The sequence below is a fragment of the Pteronotus mesoamericanus genome, unplaced genomic scaffold, assembly GCF_021234165.1.
Source record: "Pteronotus mesoamericanus isolate MK-2021 breed Mesoamerican mustached bat unplaced genomic scaffold, CSHL_Meso_final contig_265, whole genome shotgun sequence".
Lineage (NCBI taxonomy): Eukaryota > Metazoa > Chordata > Mammalia > Chiroptera > Mormoopidae > Pteronotus > Pteronotus mesoamericanus.
Genome location: NW_026555113.1, coordinates 804299 through 827004, shown reverse-complemented (window position 1 = coordinate 827004; position 22706 = coordinate 804299). Strand labels below are relative to the sequence as shown.

Genomic DNA, 22706 nt, shown 5'->3' with positions numbered 1-22706 from the left:
TCTGATTTTACGTACATGTGGAATCGAATGAACAAAGTGACAAAATGGAAACAGGCGCGTAGATACAGCGAGCAGAGGGGAGAGGGTGGGGGCTGCGTGATAAGGGTGGGGGATGGAGCAAACCCCCCCAAACAACACAGTCTCGCAGACACAGAGAACCGTGAGGGGATCACCAGAGGGAAGGCGGTGGGGGGACGGGGCGGGGGGGTAAATGGCGGCGGAGGGGGACCCGCCTTGGGGGGGGACCGCGCAATACGACGTACAGGTGGTGCGTCGCAGAGCTGCGCCCCTGCAACCCGCGTGACTGTGTTAGCCTGTGCCGCCCCCGATCATGTCAAATAAATGAGCTATGACAAATACGCCCAAAGAACTCAAAAACGCCACGTCTAACGAACGAAGACAACTAAGAACTGTCTATCACTGGGTAGAAAGTATCAGCAGGGAAATAGACACGATTTCAAAAGGGGCCAAACAGAAATTCGGAGACGAGAGCACAATAATGGGACCGGAAAAGCCCCCCGGTGGTGGGGCAGGGGTGACACTGGATCCGGCCGGAGGGGGAGGCCGCGGGCGTGAGGACAGCTGAGATCGCCGGGTCCGAGGGCGGGAAGGGAGAGGGATGGAGGAAAACTGGAGTTTCAGAGGCCTGCCTCGTGCAGCCTCGGGGACGGCAGCCGGAGCGGGGATTAGGGCTGAAGACGTAACGACAAGGAGGGAAGGGAAGGGGCCCCTTTCAGCTCGTTCTATGAGGCCAGTGTCACCTTGATACCAAAAAAAAAAAAAAAAAAGAAAAAAAAGAAAAAGGAAAAAACCCCAAAGACGTCACAAGAAAACTACAGACGGATCTCTCTTATGAATATGAACGCAAGAGTCCTCCGCAAAAGACCAGCAAACCAAATCCAGCAGGTCGAAGAGAACTGTACACCATGACAAAGAGGAAATGATCCCCCAACCACAGGGCTGGGTCAACATAAACTCGATCGACGTAAGGAAATACTTGTCCTGTTGCGCCTTATTTTACTTAGCGTAGTATTTCCAGGACTCATCGATGTTGCGGGACATGCCAGAACCAGCCCTTTTCTAAGGGCTCATAACATTCCGACGTGTGTGTGCGCGCCAGCGTTTGTTTACCCGTTTTCTGTCGACGCACACGTTGGCTGTTTCCACATTTTGTTGTTACACATATGTGTACACGTACGTCCGGAAAAGGTTCAGCCGCCGTTCGTATAATGAGAGCCGTTTGCATGGCGGTGATGTCGCCTGGCAGCCGAGGAGAGCGGACTGGAAGGAGCATGTGTGAACAACGACAACGTCCCTGTACTGGTCCGCGGGGGCCGTAGACGCCATTGAGTGAGCACGTGCGCTGTGTGGCCGTCACATTCAAAATGACTGAGCGAGGAGAGCAACGAATCTGCACCACATTCTGCCTCGAGCTTGCACCTTCCTCCGCGGAAGCCACTGGGATGGACTCAGAGGCCGCAGCCGTGGGCAGCTGGTGACCGGCAGCTTCCTCACGACAACGCACCCGCTCACGCATCACATCTGCTGCCGAGTCTTTTGTAAAACATCAAATCACCCAGGACACCCAGCCCCCCTACAGCCCAAATGTGGCGCCCTGGGACTCCTGGCTTCTCCCAAAACTGAAAGCACGTTTGAAAGGGAAGAGATTTCAGACCGTCGATGAGATTCAGGAAAATACGACGGGGCAGCTGATGGCGACTGGGAGACCCGTGGGAGGTCCCCAGGTGCCTACGTTGCAGGGGACTGAGGCGTCGCTGCCCTTTGCGCCATGTTCCTTGTACGTTGCGTCTTCTTCAATAAATGTCTCCATTTTTCATAGTACATGGCTGGGTACTTTCTGGACCGTCCTCACATACATGTATGTATATGACACGTGAGAGCGAGAACGTCCCACGTAGCAACACCATTATGAACCCGGGTTTTGTTTGCTGTGCAGATGGAGGCAGAGGGAGAGATGCGCGCGCGCACGCCTGCTTCCTCCGCCTGTGCCCCGTGGAGGCGGCCTGGAGGCACCGGTCTCTGTGGCCAGTGAGCGCAGAGGTGGTTTCTAACACCAACCTCAGGGACTGGGCTCCTCAGGGCTGGGGGAGGGGACAGAGACCATCAGCCTGGGGGATCTTTGAGCAGTTTCAGAAGGAAGGGAGGGGGAGAGGGAGGAAGGAAGGAAAGAAAAAGGGAGGGGAAGGGGGAAGGGGAGAGAAGACCCTCCCCCGCGGGCGGACGAGCAGCGAGCCAACTGGCACAGGAACATCTGAGGGGGAAAAAGTGGCACCGGATTATAACACAGGATGGAACACACATCTGTGGGTCTAAATGGATATAAATACACGAACGGGCACATAGCTGGCGGAGAACGGACGCATTCTAGGTAATTCACTCTCCGCTCTCGGGCTGCTCCTCGGGCCGCGGGCTCAGCGAAGTGCCCTCCTCCCAAAGGGCACGGGGTAGACCGACGGGGAAGAGAGACTCGATAGTGACCTGCCCAATGCGACCTCAGCCGGGCTCGAGGCCGCCACCCACAGCCCGGACTCTCGTGGAGACAGCATGTCCCTTTAGCGAGGTGACGAGAAGGGCACTTCCCTCCCGGGGGCTTCTTCCCCAAGCCCTGTAACCGCAGCCTAATGACGACTCGGAAGAACTGCGATGTGAGAACATGGGACGAGACTGGGCCGGAACCCCTCCGAACGCCTGGCTCTGGCCTCTGCCAAGGCCATGGGACCTGCCGCAAGGAGACCTGGCGGCTGAGCACCCCAGGGCGGGATCCGGAAGCGGGGAAGGACATCCACCCGGAGGAAATCGGAACGAAGTGCGGGCTCGACTTCACCAGGACGCCCCGTATGGTCAGCCGGCTGCGATAAACGTGCCGCCCTCCATGGCAACGGGGGAGGCCCAAGCTGGGCGTCTCCTAGGGCTTTGATGCCGAGACGCTTCAGATGCCACAGTCCAGAACACAGTGAAAAAACGCCACGTCCCTGCCCTGGCCGTGTGGCTCAGGGGGTTGGAGCGTCGTCCTGTGCACCAAAAGGTTGCTGGTTCGATTCCCGGTCAGGGCGCAGGTGGGAGGCAGCCTATCGATGTTTCTCACATCCAGGTTTCTCTCTTTTTCTCCTCGTTCCCTTCCTCTCTAAACAACAACAAAGAAAACTCCCACATTCCCGGTGAGCAAGGGCTAGTCCTCTGGTCCTGATGCTGAACTAACAAAATGCAACAGTTTTTCTCAATTCACTTCCCCAAAAACACGGATGGCCCTTGTTCCCAGACCACAAAGTCTCTTTCAGTCCATTTGCTACCTTCGCACGGCCCCAGAGGGGCGTGTTCCACGTCCCAGGCCACGCGTGACGGGGGGGCGTGAATCCACAAACTACACGTGTCAAAAGCTCGCCTAATTTTCACAGAGCTCCACAGCAAACACAAAATTAACATCGCATCATTCCCATTGAGTGTTTTGTCTGTTTCACCTCACACAACCTACATTGTTAAAGATAAACTTCGATATTTTTAGCTCAGGAAGGCTATTTTTGGAGGCAGTATTTAATTTCCACTCTCGGAAATGCGATGCTGAGGTTTGGGGCTGTAATGATCTGTTGGACGGAAAAGAGACGGATGAGACGGGAGTCATATTTCATAAAAATTAGGCCCCGTACATTGATACTTTGACTCATCTATTCCTGGACTCATATCTCTTCCCCATCACACCTAACTACATTAAAAAAATAATTCCCGAGGCTCTCGGCGTTGGCAGAAAGCAGTGATCTTGCTCAAATGATCATATGCCACCTTGCTAATGTTATTATAAATGAGAGGCAGCTAAATTTACATTCTCAGTAACGGGATACATTAATAAGCACACGAATAGGTCAGCGATCAAGAAATCACACACCCAGTTTGCCAGCCAGACCGAATCTGTCTGCGCGCTTGTGCGCTACACCCGCAGGGCGCACAGGTCGGCGGCTGGAGCATCAGTGTGTTTATTGTTGGCCTTCCCGTCAGTTCCAGCTGGACTGGAACTGCGGCTACTGGGATGTTCATGTGTGTCCTTGGACACTGGGGGGCGCTGTTTCCTACACTCCTCTAAGCACGAGCGAGGCTTTTTAAAACAAATTAGATAAAAGAAAGACCTAGGAGACAGTTCTGATCTCACCCATGCGGGTAACCAGGGGCAGTTCGTAAACATCAACATTTTACTGTTCGCATTATTGATCTGTGCTTCAGGGGGACTGGGTTTTAATCCCAGTCCCCCTGGGGGACAGATGTGTAGACTCAGTGGGTTTATCTAAATACCTGAAAGCCTTACTTTCCCTACCAGCAAAGCACACATTTGTGGGGCTTCTTCATAATACATTTGGACTATTTTCACAAAACATACGATTCTGGTCATATGTGGCGTGGCTATTCATTCCACAGGCGCCAAGAAATGTTCTGTCATTGGGGACTTTTTGTTGTTGGAGGTGACCACAAGCTCTTGGCTGAAGGCGAACGGCCACCTCTGGTTCCAAAGCAAGAGCCGTGTCCCTTTATGAAGGGGGGAGGGGCGGGGGGCGGGGGGCGAGGACGGGAAGGGACTGAGAAGCGTAAACTGGCAGTAACGGACTAGCCCCGCGGACGTAAAATCAGCACAGGGGACAGCATCGCTAATATCCTATCAACTGTGGGTGGAAATATTGGGGGGGGTGTCCCTTTGTAAGTGACGCAAGTCACTCATTCTGTGTTGTACACCTGGAACTAGTACAAGACTGTATGTCAGCTGTCCATGAAAAATTAAGTTAGAAATAGTTGCCGGACAAACACAGAAAGACGAAGGCCAAGGTTGCGCCCACAGAGCGCGCTCGGACAGGCGGACCCTCTGCGGCGCCGAGTGTGCGGCCCCGGGAGGGCCACCTGCTCTGTCCCCGCGACATGCGCTCCGTTACGGAGGCTGCCCCTCTCTCCTCTGGCCTCCTGCGGGGGGCGCTGCCGGCCCGGAACCCATCCTGCCTCCTCTTGCCTACCAAATCCCAATTTCTGTCGAGGGATTCAACATGTCCAGTTAAAAATACCGCCCCCCACCTTGCTTCTGTGCAGGAAGATAAGGCAGGCGGAGAAGGACAAACCTCATATTCACTTACACGTGGGATCTGAAGGACAAAATAAACACACCCAGGCAACGGAAACAGACTCCTCGGCACAGAGGGCAACCTGACGGTCCATCTCTCCCTTCTCCCCAGCTCAGCGCCCCTTGCACAGGGCGCCTCAGCCTGTTCCTTGTCACCGCCGGAGACCCGCGCACCGGTCCTCCCCCTGCCGCCCCGCGGACCAGGAAGCCGACCGCGTTCGGGCAGCAAGATTAGGTGGAGGGGGGCGGGAGGCCCAGGGGTCTGGGATAAATGTGGGGGTACGTCATGGAAAAGAAAAACAGCGTGCTTAACCCTAATCCCAGGGGACAGACTCGGCTTTTGTTCTCATCCTGTATTCCCCCAAGTAGGGTAGAAAATATAGATCCTTTTTAGGGGACAACGGGCCTATTTTACGCTCTTTGCACTTACTTCACTCAGCGCTCCGCCGCGGACACTCTCTGTGGGTCTCCGATGGCCCGGCGCCTGCCCCTGGCCTTGCAACAGGCCCCCGCCCCCGCTCAGCCCCCATCTCAGGAGAGGCGGCTCGGGGCGAGGGGCCCCGACTGGACCGGTTCCTTCGGCGGCTAAGGTGTTGAATCCGTCAAAGGAAGCGTTTAGTTCCTGGCTCGCAAAGGTCCTGCTCGGCTGTCCCAGGCTGGCACTTTGAGGAAGGCCATCGGGCCTAACGACAGGGCCGGCTGCGCGGGGGCGGGGAGCGGGGGCCGTCGTAATCCGCTCTGCCCCAGCACCCAGAGCAGTGCCTGGCCGTGGCAGGCCCGGCACTCAGGCGAGCGGGCGGGCGAGTGCGGGAACCAGGACGCCACCTCCTTGAGGACAGAGAATGTGCCTTTGGTTGCTGTTCTTTAAATGTAACACAGGCTCGACAATAAAAACATAGCCAACGTTCTTTAGCTACCATCGTGGTAGGGGGACAGGCGCTGGGTATTTAAAGAACACTGGGGGTCAGGGGTACATTTCTCAAGTTTTTTTGATCCTCATACTAGGGTATTTTATTATTGATTTGAGAGAGGGAGACAGAGAGAAACATTGATGTGAGAAACGTGGATCGGTTGCCTCCCATACACGCCCTGATTGGGGATTGAACCTGCAACCGAGGCGTGTGCCCTGACCGGGGACCGAACCCGCGACCTTTCCGTGTTCGGACGGCACTGCAACCCACTGAGCTGCCCAGCCAGGGCTCCATCCATTTCTCAGCTCTGAAGTGATGTCAGAGGAGCCTGCTATCCAGCGTGTGCGTTGGAGTTGCTGGACGAGCTGGTCGCGGCCCATCCCGCTGGCTCACGCAGCCCTGGGTAACGGTGGATCGGGTGCCAACGGGCTGTTTTGGGTTTTGTTAAAGGGCCCCCCCCCCGCCAGCTCCTAACAGCGTCGCAGACCCCTTTGCTGCCACGAGTCTTGGAGCGCGCGCCTTTCCTGGGGTCCTGCCATTCGGTGCCTGCCATTCTCATTGTGGCCTCCCCCACCCCCACCCCCACCCCCACCCCGCGACGGCGCCGAAGGTGACGGGGTCAACACAGGCGACCTGGGAACGCGCGCCTCCACTCAAACCCCGACTCTCCGGGCCCCCGACCTCTCCTTTGGGCCAAATTCATTATGTTAAACGAGTTCTCAGAGCTTTGATGTTCATAACATCCTCACGCTGCTGTGCGAAAATTAATTCCTTCCTTCTAGAGAGGAGATTTGTAGGCTCTGATTCTCAGGAAGGGGATTCTATCCAGAGCCTTTAAGAGGTCCATGTACATTTGTATTTTTCCTGTAATAAGTTATGTTTTCCAGCATTTAGCCCAGGGAGAAAAATATCTTAAAAACACATCATGGGCCTATCATTAAAGATGAAGATACGTGATATCTGCAAGATCCCCAGACCTTGGCAGGCTCTTCCTGAGGAAAAGTTAAGGCTTTGCCCGCAAACCGCCCATCAGGAGCTACGGTTCAGTCGCAGTGGATTCGCACGTGACTCCCGTGGGCGTTTGTCTCCCGTTCACGAACGAGGGACAGCGGAGCCCAGCACTCCCCCCTCCCCCCAGTCCCTGTGGCGGCCCTGCTGTTCCCCGCGCTGAGCGACTCCGTCCTCGTCCTCGCCTCTCGCATTTAGCGCACGGGCACCGACGCGTCCCCGTTGGGCCCTGAGCCCATCGGGGGAGCGGCCTTGCTCAGTCCATCCTGCTGGGCAAAGGACTGCGGACGAGAACGTGGTCCCTAAGGACACAGCACACGCAGGTCGGGGAAGGGACGCAGAAGGACAACTGGCAGTGACGGGACAGTCCCAGGGGTGCACAGTCCAGCACCGGGGACCCCGTCGGTGACGGGGCGCTGACCTAACTCGGAACCGCGGGCTGGGCGCCGCGGCGCTCACTGGGTGCCCTCCCCAAGGTGCGTAGGCGTCTAACCACTAGCTGTGCACCCGAAACCAGTACAATACAGAACGTCAGCTGTAACTGGGAAGTAAAACACTGCCCTGGCTGCGCGGCTCAGTGGGTTGGAGCGTCGTCCTGTGTACGGAAAGGTTGCGGGTTCGATTCCTGGTCAGGGCGCATATGGCAGGCAACTGATCCATGCTTCCCCCCACCCCCCCGCCTTCCTCGCTCTCTAAAATCAATAACCATATCCTCAGGTAGGGATTAAAAAATTTTTTTGAAAAGAAAAAAAAAGGAACCAAACTTCAGAAAGAACACAGCCGTCCTTCTCCTAGCCCCGGTCCGCGCTCGGCCCGCGTTGTCCGAGAACTGAAACAGGGCAGGTGCCGCCCCTGAGGGGCCCCCCGAGGTCTGACCCCGCCCGCGCTGCGGCCTCGTTCCGTCTCCGCCCGCCTCCCCGGTGGCCCCCACGCGGGGGCCAGCCCCTGGGTCTGCCGCGACTCTTTTCCTGGGCTTTTTTCCCAGTGCGGTCAACAAAACTCCCTACTCCCCCGTATGCCACCAAAGGGTCTACTTGACAAAGTCCTGGCCACGTCCCCCTGCTTCAAATGGTGTCCCGGCCAAGTCCTCAGGGTCCCTTACGCATTTAACTACTCCTGGCAACGGCCGCCGACGCAGGAGGGGTGTGTCTGCTTTTTCTTTAAGCCTTTTTTCAATTATCGACTTAAACGAATCAATGAGTTCAATCGGTTACGTTGCTGGAGGCAGAATGGCGGGAAAAACACCGTATTGGGAATCAGGAGGCTGACGTGCGTGTGACCTTGGGTAAGGGGGCCCCCGGCCCCTCGCTCTCTGCTGTCACGTGGGAGCCCGGTCCGCCGGGGCCGCGGGTGGCCTCTGTCATACCGCTCGCGTCCTCGGAGGCAGCGAGGGGCCCACACTGGGAGACCCAGGACGCGTCCTGGGCCTGGGCGCCCTTATCGCTGAACGCAGTGTTTGCAGGAAGCACCCTGCCCCTTTTACATTTCGGAGGCGTGTCCTGCTTCCCCTCGCGTTCGGACGGGATGCTGCGCGCTGTCGGGACAGGGCCCTGCTGGAGCACAGGATGGGTGGCGCAGGAAAAGGGGGTGGGCCTGAGACGGGGGGGGGGCCCAGCACGGCGCCAGGCACGTCTGCGCCGCCTGTCAGCCTGTCCCCCCGAGGCAGGAAAATGAAATTGGACACACAGCACCGATGGGCACGTTGGCCGACGTTCCTGAACTGCCTGGAGTTGCAAGTCCAGATGCTGGGGAGCCTTCCATTGGCCGGAAACTCGGGGCCCTTGGCCCTTGTCTGTGAACACTCGCTGTGCCTGTTGCCGAGCTGTTTATTCAGTCAGTTTATATTTACGGCGACTTTTTTTTTTAGACTTTATTTATTTTTTTTAGACAGAAGGGAAGGGAGGGAGAGAAACATCCATGTGTGGTTGCCTCCCGTGCGCCCCCTACTGGGGACCTGGCCTGCAGCCCAGGCCTGTGCCCTGTCTGGGAATCGAACCGGCGACCCTTTGGCTCGCAGGCCGGCGCTCTGTCTGCTGAGCCGCCACAGCCAGGGCAGCGGCGACCGTGTGATAGCCAGGCCCTCACGTGGGTCTGCGAGGGGAAGAAAGTGGCCCCCGTGGCGCCTGCGTGGCCCCGAGAAGTCGGCTGTCCGCCCAGGGCAGGACAGAGATGTCCACCGGCACCTGGACGTAAAATCAGCTACGCGGTGGGCCCGCGTTGCCGGCCGTCGGAGATTAGACTCAATTATGGGAGAGACCAAGCGACTCATTTTTTATTAATTATGAAGGTGATCAGTGTTTGAAAAGATGTCAATGATAATTAATGAGCCTCTCAGAGGTGGATGCAGTTAAGGGCTCGGCGGGAGGGTTTAATGGAAGCGTGGGTGACGATGTCAGCGCCCGTGGGCGGGTTAGAGCACCGACGGAGGCGGAGCCTGAGGAAGGTGGCCTCCCGGGCTGCGCTGGAGAGAGGGTTCCAGCAAGAAGCGCGCACGGCGGCGGGGCACCCTGGGGCTCGGCAGCCGCGGTGAGTGGGGCCTAAGGATTGTGCCTTCGTTTGGAGGAAGGTAAAAATGAAACGAGGCTGGGGGTGCAGGTCTGGGGGCCGCTGGGTTACAGTGTTCTCGGCTGGTTGCCCCCCCCGCCCCCCGCCCGCACGTCAACAGAGCCGCGAAGCAAGACCTGCTATTGGCGCGTGTCCCGCCTCAAGCCGCATCGCGCTGTCTGGTCCGCTGGGTGGGAAAACGGGAGAGGCTGAGTGTCGTGGGGGGCCCTCAGGAAAAGCCTGGAAAGCCTTGGAGGCCCAGGACGGCCCCATGGCGTCCTGGGAAACGTCAACCATGCCATGGAGGAAGAGTACACGTAAATCTCACCGGAGATCCCTTTGTCAAGAAAACCAACCGCCTGAGCACGTGGCTGGAAAGGGGCCACGTGCGAAGCCGCCCCGCTCGGGGCGGGGGGCCCGCGTCAGCTCAGGGAAGCCCGCGTGGCGGCCTTACATGCTCAGAGGCCAGGAGTAACCCCAAGGGAGGGGCTGGAACGAAAACGCTCTAACTAGAAGCCGGTCGTGGCGGTAACCCTGTCCCAGGCGCAAACCTTCCCCTTCCTTGGCTCTGTCTGTTGTCTGTTTGCATCTATAATAACACAGCTTTGAATGGGAGGGTGATTTCCTTTTTCCGGCCCCAGAGAGAGACCACAGACCCCCCATTGTTATTGTTACCGTGTTAACGGCTGAGCTAACGAGCCTGCACCCACCCGTGTAAAAGAAGCAGGTGTCTCTCCTTTCCCTTTCGATCCAGTCCCAGAGGTTTCCCCCTCTGCTCTCTCCCGCCTCCTTCTTCGACTGTAATGGATAAAATAAGGTGCAAACTGCCATTTCCCGGAGCATTTGCTCAGTCTGTGGGGCTCTGCTTCCTGGCAATTGTCAGTCTGGCTCAAAGAAACTCACAACTATTCTCACAGGCGCGGACGTCCCTCAGGTGACACGTAGGCGCACACATACCTACGCCCACACACGCATTCCTCTAGATCCAAAAGGGGAGACGTGAGCCTGTCCCCTTGTCGTGCAAACAGGCAGGCATCCTATTTCAGTCCCGGTCTGGCTCTGCCCTGGGCTCAGCCAGGACGGACGTCTCATTTCCCGGGGAAGCGGGGGGGCGCTTGCCCGAGGGACAGCGCTGAAAAGATTCGGAACACGCCTCGAGCACGCCTCCCTTTTCTGGGGGAGCACTGGCCCTGCCGAACCTGCAGCGATGGGACGCCCCGAACCCGTCATTAAACAATTCCTGCATCCGGGGGCCAGGTAGGGCACCGGGGAGCCCCCCGCAGAGGGCTGGGCGGGAGTGTGGTCTCCTGAGAGACCGTGGCTGGCCACCGTCTCTGTCCCGAGATGCGCCCCCAGGCCCGGGACCCACAGCTGAGGCACCCCCCGCCGCCCTGATCCAAGCCGCACAGAGTTCTGCCGCCGCCTGGGGCGTGAGCATCTGATTCTGCTCGGGAAAACCCGGAGAGGATTGGTTTGGGATCGGCCATAAAGGATGAGTCAGGGTTGCTGAAGCAGCGAAGTGCGTCATGAAAGCGTTTTCGGAAAAAGAGACGAGAGAGAGAGACAGAGGCGCTAAGCCAGCCAGGAAGCTGGCCTGGCCGTGGCCCAGGGAGGGGGCCGTGGGAGGGAAGGGGCAGGCACGGTGAGGCTGTGGTGGGACACTGGGAAATGGGGTGTCCAGCGTGTGGCCCGCAGGCCGCACGTGGCCCAGGGTGGCTGTGAATGTGGCCCAACACAAAATCATAAGTTTACCTAAAACACCACGAGACTTTTGTGATTACGTGTCGCCATGCATTTAATGTGTGGCCGCGAGACGCCCACAGGCTGGACCCCCGTATCCACAGCCCTCCTGGGACCCTCAGCAAAGCGACCGGTTCCTGTGAGTCAGAGACTCCTCATTTCTAAGGGGAAGCTGAAAAGCCCCAGCCTCCCCGGGTTTTAGCGAAGGTTCAAAAGGAATAATAGCTGAGGTAGCTCCGTGGCTGCTGTCCCTCCCGCTGTCACTGGGGAGACTTTGGCTGCCCCAGCACTTGCGCCGAGGGTGGAAGCTGTCCTTCCAACGTCTGCCACAGGTCACTCCGACAGGGCACTCTGGAAGGACGTTAGGCGGGTGACGTCTGAGCTCAACGCGGGGACGGCGGACCACAGGTGACAGGCGGCCGCTGAAGCCGCCTTGGCCGGAGCGCCGCGGCGCTGGCGGTGCGGCCGGCTTTCTCCGCGTCGCTAACGCAGCCCGAGACGCCACTGGCCTTTAGTGCCAGACCCCCGGGCTTCCCCGCTCCTGAGAACAGGGGTCTTGAAAACTACAACGAGAGAGAGGGGGGAGTGAATCGGTGGTCGATGCTGACGTGTAATATAATTCCACCCCGTCCCCTCCTGGAGCGCTCTGATGAGGCACGGTGACGTTCACAGGTGTGTGTTTGGCGCAGTGGCTTCCAGTGAGGACAGCTGTGGTGCCTGGTGACCCACGGAGCCGCTGAAGGACGTCTTTCGGCTCTGAAACCTGTCCTCTCCGGGCACCGCCCTGCCGTTAACGGGGGTGACAGCTATCGGCAGCACAAAGGGCCCCGGGAAGCCCCTCCCCCGCCCCGGTCCTGACTTAGCCTGATGGCCTCGGTTGTCAGGCGCGGCCTGTCCCCAGCGGCAGAAATACCCGGGCCGCCTCCCCCGCGAACGCGCCTCCACCGGAGCCCGCGAGCTCCGCGCAGAAACCCTTTCGGCAGGGCGGGGCGACAAAAGAGGGGCGACAAGGCAGAGGCAGAAATCAAGCTGTTCTGAGCTCTGAGCCCTATCGCCAATTTTATCGTCTACGACGTACACTTTCCTGGGATCGGCCAGCCCGCTAGTATTTTCCTACATTCAAAGGAAGCAATTTCCTCCAATTTTACAGTCTCTCTCGTATTTCCTGTGGGAGACACCGGGCTCTCGGCTCACGAGAGGCAGGATGAATGGAGATAGTGTAAACGAACACAGACAGTCGGGTCCTGGAGCCCCCCCATCCACCTCCGGGTCCCCCTCCCGCCCGCAGCCCCGCCGGCCTGGAACACCAAGCGCTGCCCGGAGCCAGCGGACGAGCGAATCAGGCCCTGGTTGCACCCTAATGACCCTGGGAGGGGACAGCAGGTCCCCTGGAGGATGCGTGGGGCTCGCCAGGCCATTTCCAGGGCTCGGTCCAGGCTGCCTTGGGGAGAGGTGTCTCCCGGGGATGTCCCCAGGGCCTGTGGCATCAGACCCCCGTGCAGAGGGCCCGACCCCACGGCCACGGAGCAGACGGGGCCTCGCTCGCACGGGCAGGGAGCACAGCACGGCCCGTGGTCTGTGCACACACGTACCACCGTCTCCTGGAGAGAACCTTCCCGCGCTGTCGTGGGAAACAGGGCTGAGAAGACGGCGTTTGGCGTTTCCGTTTGTATGGGTAGGAAACATCCCCAACCCAGCGACCAGTCGGAATGTCCAAAGGGCCACCCACCCAGGACACGGGCGGCCGGGCCGGGGACGGTGTGGCGCCAATGGCCACCAGGGGGCAGCTTCCCTTGGATGAATTCTTCATCCGCCGTTACAACATCGCAAGTCATTTCCCCCCGTGGCTCCCCTGCCTCCTCGGGCCCCCCAGCACCCCGGGGACCCCCCAGGACCCCCCACAAAGCCCTTCCGGTCTCTTCTCCTGTGAGAAAGCCCCGCAGCTCACCTTCTGGGTCCTCCGGGGGGCCCCGGCCTCCCACCGCGCGTCACGCCCGGTTCATTTCTGCGTATTCACCTTCTATCAGCTTCTACCCTGAGCTCATCACCTCAACGCCGAGCCGATGCCCTGTGGATGGAGCCGCTGGCCCCGTGAAAGCGTCTGAGCACCCTCAGCTGGACTTCTTCCCGTCCCCCGCCACCGTCTGCGCAGCTGGCCTGTCTTTTCCCTTCGCAGTCACGGTGGCTTTTACACCGGTCACATCGTTTCGACTCACTGCCTAAACTTTCAGTATCTGAGGATACATTTACGGGGCGGGATCCGCGGGAGACACTGACTGCTAATGGGAATATATACTGATTCACACGGGAATGAGGTTAGGGTCCGGGCTCTACGCTGTCCCCGCTCTGCCCTTCAGTGTCCTCCCACAGTTACACCGTCTGAACGGATGACTCTACACACCGGACGGTGTTATTTCCGGTTGGCAAAATGACAGGTGATTCTCATTACCTTTTAAAGCCCTGGTCAAGCCTGTTTTCTAACTTGCTCTCGTAAACACGCAATACACAGGTGAGCAAAACGCTGCCTACGGCACAAGCCCAAGCTTTCCTCGGGCTGCTGCACGTCCCTGAAACCTTCCGTTCCAACAGGTCCAGCTGGACGCCCCATTTTCTTTTTTTAAAAAATAATTTAAATAATGGTTTTATTTTATGTATTTGTAGAGAGAGGGGAAGGGAGGAAGAAAGAGAGGAAGCGAAACATCCATGTGTGGTTGCCTCTTGTGCGCCCCCTACTGGGGACCAGGCTTGCAACGCAGGCAGGTGCCCTGACTGGGAATCGAACCAGCAGCGCTTTGGTGCGCAGGCTGGCGCTCCACCCGCTGAGCCGCACCAGCTGGGGCTGGACTCCCCCATTTTCTTAATTCTACCCCATTCTCAGGTGCCTACCCGCCTTCCAAGAACCTGCAGCACTGGGTCCCTGTCCAGAGGAGCCGAACACGTGGATGTTCAGATGACTTCCAAGGCTCATCCCAGTGCCAGATCACTCGATAATCCTACGAATGTGACCTTACCCCGCATCTTAACACATCCACGTGGGGCATAAAAAAAGCGAAGGGAGCCGTCATGGTATTTGTAAACAATCAATTACAAAGGGCTTCGTCACTCATTGCAAAGCCACTGCATTCACCTTACGCTATTCCCTCTTCAGGGAGCAGGGAGAAAGGGACGGATCGGGAAGAGGAGTAAGGGAGAGAGAAGGAGGGGCAGCTGGAAGCATCGCGGGGGCAGTGCCGCCGCCTCCACCCCGCCACTGATGGTGCCTCCTCTCTGCGGGGTTCTGAGGGCGCGAGCCGCCCAGTCGCTGCGGATGCGTGCGGGCCCTTGTGCCGCCACCTCCCTGCTTCCAGTCTCTTCCTTTCCCCCACAGAATGCCGATTTAGGCCAAGCCCACAGCCATGGCGCCCTTGGGAAACACGCAGCTGTTATTATTCTAGCTCTCGACGGCATCTGCCCGGAGCCTCCTCGCACCGCTCAGAGCCCCGAGGCTCTGGCTCGGGGTCTTCGTCTCTGGCCCCTTGTTATTTATTTAAATCCTCACCTGAGGACTTTTTTTCCCATTGCTTTTAGAGAGAGAGGAAGGGAGAGAGAGAAACATCGATATGAGAGAGAAACGTCCGTCAGTTGCCTCCGCATGTGCCCTGACCAGGGATCGAACCTGCAACCCTTTGGTTACAGGACAAAGCTCCCACCCGCTGAACCACCCAGCCCGGGCTGTGCCCCGCCCCCCATCTTTTTATTCCTAGATGGCGCCTCTTCACCAGTTCCCTCCCTCCCTTCCTCCCTCCACCTTCTTTCCTTCTTTCCTTCCTGCCTCTTTCTCTCCCCCCTTCTTTAATCTGTCTTTCCTTTTCTAGTCCTACCCTCTCTCGACTAACCCTTGGTTCTCCCCACCAGGACTCAGCACGGACGGACATTTCTCTGACGTGTTTCCAGGGGTCTAACCTCTGCCTCCCGATCGGCACACATCTCCGAAGTCCGAGCACACACCCCGTCTTCGAAATGCCTGCCCGGGAAGAACGAGCCCATCCTGCCGCGCACAACCTCTGTCAAGGCTGCCGCGGGCGGCTCGCTGTCTTGTCCCCAGAACCGGCTCTGCCCTCCTTACGAGGACGGTCACCATCTTTCATTGCCAAGAGAGGCCCCAGAGTGTGCCACGGTGTCACCTCCAGCCAGAGCAGGGGGGCAGGGGACACGGAGAGCGGATGCTCTGCCTCCCTGCAAATCCAAGGCGCCGTCGCTGCCCCCGTCCTGCCCGGGAGCCCTTGGCTCTCTCCCCGGCCCTCCCGCCGCCGCTCCCGCTCCCTTGATAAAACCTGCTCTCTCCGAGAACCATCCATCTTTTTCGTTTTTAAACAAGCTCACCTCAGGATCAGAAATTAATTCTGGCGCCAGAGGGGAGGACAATGGAGCAGCGAGTTGGTTTGTGACAGTCTGTGAAGCATCAGAAGCGTTTCGGGAGCAGCGTGAGGGCGCGAAGGCACAAGGAGCAGCGGCAGGACACCTGGGGGGACGAGCACTGAACAGGGAGCCGGGGGAGTAGGCAGCCACGTGACCCCAGGAAGGGCACGGAGCCTCTCTGGGCTGCGCTTCCTGCCCAAGCCAGGACTCGAACCAGGTCTCTAGCGTCTCACAGCACGATTCTCTGACCCAAGAAGCACTTGCAAGTGCGTCCCAAGGAGGCTCCCGGGGACAGCAGGGCTCCGGAGCGTGGCCACCATCAGCCACCGGGCTGGCCGAGCCGTGGCCAGCGTCTCTGTGTTGCAACCGCCCTTATAGCCCCCAGACCAGCGAGAGGACACGGGCCGTGCCCTGCACCAGACGTGGCCTCGGGCCCACACTCCCTCTGCCTCCATGTCTGCCTGTTCTGTTTCGTTGCTTCAAACCCCCCCCCCCCCCCCAAACAAGAAAAACAGGCTTCGTTCAGAGGACAGGAGGCGAGTCGTCAGCATCGGTGCCCGAGGCTGCCCTGCCTTGTCGAGGCGGCCACCTTCTAGAAGCATCTTTCCGCTCCGTGGCCCCTCTCTCCAGCGGGGTGGGGGCGAGGAGGAGGACAATGGAGAATGAGACCAGGGAAGGAAGGAAAGCTCAGCTGTGTCGCTCCCAGGGCTGGTTGCCTAGCAACACCTCCCGTCTCCGCGGGAGAAGCGATGATTCGGGAGGCCACACGGAGGACTCATGCCTCACGCGGGAGCGGCCCCGTTTTACCAGACACACGTTTTCTTAGAATGACAATAAGATCATTGCCACAACAGCTCCGGGGATCCCCTTCTGCGGCCAGAGGGAGGGAGACTGGGGGACCGCGCCAGGTGGCCTGGAAAGCCACGCTGTCCCCCGTGGCCTGGGGGCGGGGGGGGGCCGGCTGTCCTGTCCCTGGGGCTCATGGGACTCACCGCTTATCCACTTCGCCTCGGGGTCGTGAACTTTGAACTCGTCGCTGAAGAGATCCTCCACGGTGACCTTCTTCTTCTGAGACAGACTGTTATCTTCCGCTGGGGGGCAAAAAAAGAGGCAAATAGTTAACACTTTATGTTTCTCAGTAAAAGGGGACGATAAACACTCGATGGCCATTCAGACGCGGGATGGGTGGTAAAATGTAATTTCCACAAACATTCACTGAACAACAAAGCCAGTCACAGTTCTCTTTTTTTAAAACAATTAAACCACCAAAAATGATAGCAAGGGGACTGCGATTCAGAAGTGGCATTGCGTCACGCCGTCCACGTGTCAACACGCACGAGCACGTTTTTTAGGTCTGAGCACCGTTTCAAGGCTGACTGATGGGCAAAAGGCGGGAATCGTCACAAGAGGAAGGAGCCGAGGTCTAGAAAGACTCTCCGCTGCGTTACGTGACCCGCCGATCGCGGAGCGTCTATTAAATGCCCGGTGTCGGCAACATGGGGCCGCTGGGGGTGAAACACCACCGACACGTTTCTTGGGTATTTACGCCCCGCACGCCTCACTTGTCCCCGCCTGTCTGTGGCTTGGGGATTGTTCTTGTCCCGACGGAGTCACCTCGCAAACGTGCATGTGCCAACAGCCAGACGCTGCCCTGCATCCCTGGGTGGCCGCGCTTGGGCGTGAGCATCTGGGAAGGGCCTTGGAGGTGCTCAGCCCGCCGCCCCCCCACCCCCAGGGGAGCTGTGTCCTGAACGACGCTGGCAGCGGGCGGGGGAGGGGCAGAGAAACCTGGCAGCTTTTACCCGACGTCCTGACCTCGAAGCCTGTGGGCTCTCGGACCTGCCTCCGAGGAGGCTTTGTCCATCAGAGGCACGAAAATCCATCCACCTCCTTTTCAAAGACAAAGGGCCATCTGCATGTGTGTGGCCCGTGAGCCTGAGCTGAGAGATTGAACGCACCGGGCGGCACCTCCAGCCGGCCTCCCCCGCGTCCTGGTCGCGAGAGACTCGACTCCAGCCAGCTCTGAGGTAGGCCACGCGCCCAGGTGCCGGCTTCGTCCTGCTGTCTTAGATGGAAGATGGCGGCCGCCACGCCACTGTCCTTGCAGACGCGGGGTCCCCTCCCCCCGGTTCTGGGCGGAGCTGCTGGGCGCGGCGGTCCCCGGTGCTGGGCGGCGGGCCTGGGGGGCTGCGAGCCTCCCCCATGAAAGGGGTCCGGACCGGCGAGATATTTACATTTGGACGTTTCCTTATGTCTGTTTCTCTCTTCAGTGTCCCGGCTGTCACGGCGCTTGTTGGAATTTTTTATTTCGAAATCTGGGGTAGGTTGTTGGGACGCGGTACGAATGTTTGTCAGATCACCGAACAGCACGAGAATGAATAATCTGAGTGAAACCCCCCGAAGCGGCCGGTGGGATGGGCGCACCCAGACTGAATGGCTGAGACGACGGGTTTGCTTAAGGCGGCCGTGGTCCAAATGACCATCAACTCACTGCAGCTGCGGGTGGATTTTAAGAAATGAGTTGACTTGACCTCAATTCCCCAGACAACTGTTTGGTGACACAGTTTCACAGTTTTATCTCTGGCTTTGTCCCGTGCCAGGCTGTACGACGGAAAGGTGCACTTGTGTATGAAACCGTGAATGCTTGCAAGGGGTTTTCCATTTCAAAAATCTTTATTTACTATTTTTGGAGAGAAGGCAAGGGAAGGAGGGAAACATCAATGTGAGAGGAGAGAGCAACCCTGATTGGCTGCCTCTTGCACGCCCCCTACTGGGGGCCTGGCCTGCAACCCAGGCAGGTGCCCTGACCGGGAATCGAACTGGCGCCCTTTCGCTTTGCGGGACGCCACCCGGCCCCCTGAGCCACCCCGGCCAGGGCCCAGAAGACTTTTTAAAAGCATAAGCCATCAGGGGTCCGCTCTGCTGGCTGTCCCTCAATCTTCTCACATGATCCGCTTACAGGCCGCGGGCGAGAGAGCTCTGTGAGCACGGGCCATATGGGCACAATCGGAAGAACGACAGGGTACACGCCAGAAACGCTGGAGTCAGAAAGGGTGAAAAGTAATGATAGTTGGGCGCCGGTTGTAGATGGATAGTTTGTGAAAAGAATAATAATAATAATTGTTTGACTTGCGCTGTTAGTTTCTTATCTTTTTTCCCTACTGTGTGTTTTTCTGTTTATACATGCGTTACTTGGGCAATAAATATTAATAAAGTCACGTTCTGATCCTAAGCACAGAGTCACACCAAAATTTCCTGTCCGGACTGCCTGTGTGTCTTCACGATGCACCAGTGCCTCCTGTCAGCTGCTTTAGACACGGGTGTGCAGCACCCCCCGCCCAAGAAATGTGGGGTGACGCCGCTACCCCCGGCGTGCACTAGGGTGGGCGTGCGAAACCCCAAACACCTGTGTCACGAGGGCCGACGCCACTCAAACACCTTAAGGGGCAACCGAGTTCCCAAAATCATCCGTCGCACGGCGGTCACTGCGTGAATGTTACGCTTTGTGGATGGGTCTACGGTTCATTCCGCTCCTCCTGTTCATTCCATAAGGCCTGTAGGTGGCGCTTTATCTGTTTGATGCTTGGCGACAAAATAGTAAGATGTCAGCGCGGGAGAAAGGCGCAGTCTTGCCCTCTCCACGGCTGCAGAGCACGCGTGTGCACCTTTGTGGGATGCACTCAGGCCCTTCTCCGGCGGCGGAGAGGGTGAAGAACCACACCGCGAAGCTGAGTGGGGTCCCCGGAGCGGTGAGAGAGATGTCCAGGAGGGACCCCTGGGGGGCGTGGGGCCGGAGAAGCGGGGAGGTGAGGCCCAGGGACGGCCACGTCTCACGCCCCCGCCCCGAAGTGCCGTCCCTCTTCTAGCTCTGATCTCCCCGCACGCCCCTGGCGCGCCTCCCGGGAGCCTCAGCCAAGCCACCGCGGGCCAAGGCGTCCCCTTCCCTGCGTCCCCGCGGTTTCCCACGGCTGCCGCCACAGAGCGCCGCCACGCCGGTGGCTTTCTACGGGGGAAGTGTGTCCTCTCCGGCTCTGAAAGGCGGGAAGCCCAGCACGTGTGCCATCGTGGCAAAATCCCCACGCTGCAAGGGCCGTCCTCTCTTGGAAGTGCCAGGGGACGGTCTCTTCCTTGTCTCCTCCAGCTTCCGGTGGCCACGCTGCTCCCCTCTCTGCACCCCGCCGGGCACATCACCATCTCCCCTCTGTCTGTGTCCAGCCTCCCGCTGCCCCCTGCTTATAAAGATACAGGTGACAGCGTGGAGGACCCGCTGGACAACCCAGGCAACTCCTGCGTCTCAGAAGGCTTCTGACAACCACGTCTGCGACGACCCCGTCCCACCACACAAGGTGACAGTCCCAGGTTCCGGGCGTTAGGCGGGGGTTGTCTTCAAGGAGACCTGTTTCAACGATCCCACGCCCGAGAGATGTGTCCTCCGGCTTCCAACTACGCCGCCGCTTTCTCGGAAAACGCAAGAGCCGTACATGCACTAAGTTCTAACAAAACAAGACGTAAAGAATCTGTAGGAAGGGAAACCGAGGGGGAGAGCAGGCCGATTGAATCTGAGCCCCTGCAAATCATCGCTGAGTCTCACTGCCGGTGACGTTAATACGTGGCACAGAAGCACTGAGTCCATTGAGAAACACCCTGGGGTTCAGGGACTATGAAATCACCATCTGAGAATGTGCATGTGTATGAGGGGGCCCTCCAGAACCCCACAGTTATCCTCTGGAAGGGGGGCCCCTTGTAGTCCAGAGTGTTCTAGGAACCCATCTATATTGGTGACCAGCTGGCGTTGTTGGGAGAGGCTGTGTTCGGCTTCAGTGAATTTTGTTTTTTAACTCTTTGGATGTGTCTGCCCATTTCATGATGGGTGATTTATGAGCGCACCTGCCCGCACCGCGCTGAGGGGTCGGCAGTTATTGACCAAAAATGGCAGGGCCCCCACCCTCCCTATTTACCTGCTCACTCCATGTGACATTTTTTGTTTCTCTGGATTAAAAAAAAGTCCTCAAAGGGAAACGTTCTGCTGATGTGGAAGAGGTGAAACAAAAAACGGCAGAGGCACTGAAAGGTGTCAAAATCGACAGGTTCAAAACCTGTTCTGAGCCGCGGAAAAAAGTCTCGCTAGGTGTATTGCCTCAAATGGAGACTGAAGGTGACTGAAGTTTAAACATGTAAGAGTAAGTATACAATGCCTTTATAAATAAATTCTGATTTTTGGGGGGTCCCCCCTCCTATGCTGTTTCTGCGTAAGTGATCACGGCCATTCCAGTGGGACGTCAAGAAGGACTCTGCCTGCACGAGAAGGCGGACAGTGCCAGCCCCGAGTGCCACCCCGCCCCGCGAGCCCGACTCGCTCAGTTCATCCTGCGCAATTTCTCTCTAGGTCTCCGGTTTTATCGTATCGCCGATTTCTTCGTTCCTGCCCCTGATCCGGTAATTCGGCCCGGACTCCTGAATTGGATGCCGTTGGTTCCTGCCAGGTCAGAGAGCCCCCTAAAATAAGAACGACGAGACCAGCTGGCTCCTTGTAACACAGGGTCCCAAAGTCTCTGAAAAATTGCTTAGAATTTACCAAGAGACCCTCACGGAGACCAGGTGACAGACTCCAGGACTACCGGGGCGCCGGGGTAAGATTTACTGCTTCTCGTAGATGCGTGACGCGGCCGTGTTTTCCTCTGCGTCCTTTTATGGGCAAATACGTAGGCACACTTTCCTCAGCTAATGCTCTCCAAGCGAGCGTGAATAAGAAACACCCACGGCCATTCATTCCTCAGACGAACGGCTCTTTCGGGTAAGACTCCATAAATAAGCAGAATGCACCTAACGATCCTTCTAGAAGGAATGATGAAAAGTCAAGAGAGAGACTCCGAAGACTCTCCTGGGGACCCGCTTCTCAGGGTGTTGGAAGTTCACAGCCAACCTCTAAGGTCAGCAGCGGCACATAGGAATTTTGCTTGGGGACGCGGCCAGAACTCCCTTTCAGGCCGCTTTCCGTCTACAGAGCAGGACGAGCTCTCCGCGCCAGGGCGAGGAACGGGCGGCCCTGCCCCGGCAGCCCGGAAATCGCGGGCTCCTGCTCGCTCGGGCCCTTCGACCTTGGCGCCGGCCGGGCTGGGGGAGGCCCTTGCCGTCTCTGCCCCTGACGGCAAAGGGGGGCTCTGCGATATTATTTGTTGAAGTAAATAAGCAGCTGTTTTCAGGGTAGACAGGGACCCGTGAGCAAAGTTCTGGGAGATTCCCTTCCCTCCCGGGACCGTACGAGACGGGATGTGCGCTGTCACCGCAGACCTCGGCCAGCACGCTGGGGACGAGGACGGTAGAGGAGGGAAGCTCCGAGCCACCGAACCACCCCAGGACTGCCTCCGTCTGGGCTTCTCGTCCCGCGAAACGGCGCCGCGCGGTGAGTGTGAACGCTGGAGCCCGGCGTTCCGCAGCTGCGGACGGAAGTGCTCTAACGGACGGTGGTAACACCGGGTTTAGCCGCACGCGGACAGATGGGTGGACCGGGTCCGTGAACTTCACGAAACATACCCGCGTTTTGAGGAGGACATACACGCCCCCTCTTCCCTTCGATGGTAAGAGGACCTATAGTTTTATTAGATTCTAAAACTAGGTATGACTTATAACTTGTTGCAGACAGAAGGAGCCATTTGAGGACAACGTCAAATCCAGCGCCTGGTGTTCCGGACCCTCCCGATCTGCTCCCCGCCTCCGTTCAGCCGTAACTCCGGACACCCTGGGGCTTACCTCCCACGCCAGGCACCCTCGGCCCAGCGAGCGCCCTAGGCTTTTGCGCCTCATGCTGACCGTCCCTCATGGAGAGCGTTCCCTCTCTCCCGCATGCGGCTTTCAAAGTCTCTAACTCCTCAGCCGCCTCTCCGTACTCTGGACTCTCCCAGTGACTATTACCTGCGTTCTCTGTTGACAGTACGCGGTCTCCATGAGCACCAAGCAGCTCACGTCAGTCCGCAAAGCCCCCTAACTATCTC

General features: G+C 58.2%; 1 protein-coding gene across 3 annotated transcripts in view; it reads right to left on the bottom strand.

The window, feature by feature from the left end:
• DPP6 (dipeptidyl peptidase like 6) overlaps window positions 1-22706 on the bottom strand; it is a 484609-nt gene that overhangs the window by 157600 nt on the left and 304303 nt on the right. For all 3 annotated transcript variants that reach the window (XM_054574779.1, XM_054574777.1, XM_054574778.1), the window contains exon 3: window positions 16707-16805. In XM_054574779.1, the coding sequence (XP_054430754.1) occupies window positions 16707-16805 (99 nt within the window). The remainder of the gene's footprint in view (window positions 1-16706; window positions 16806-22706) is intronic.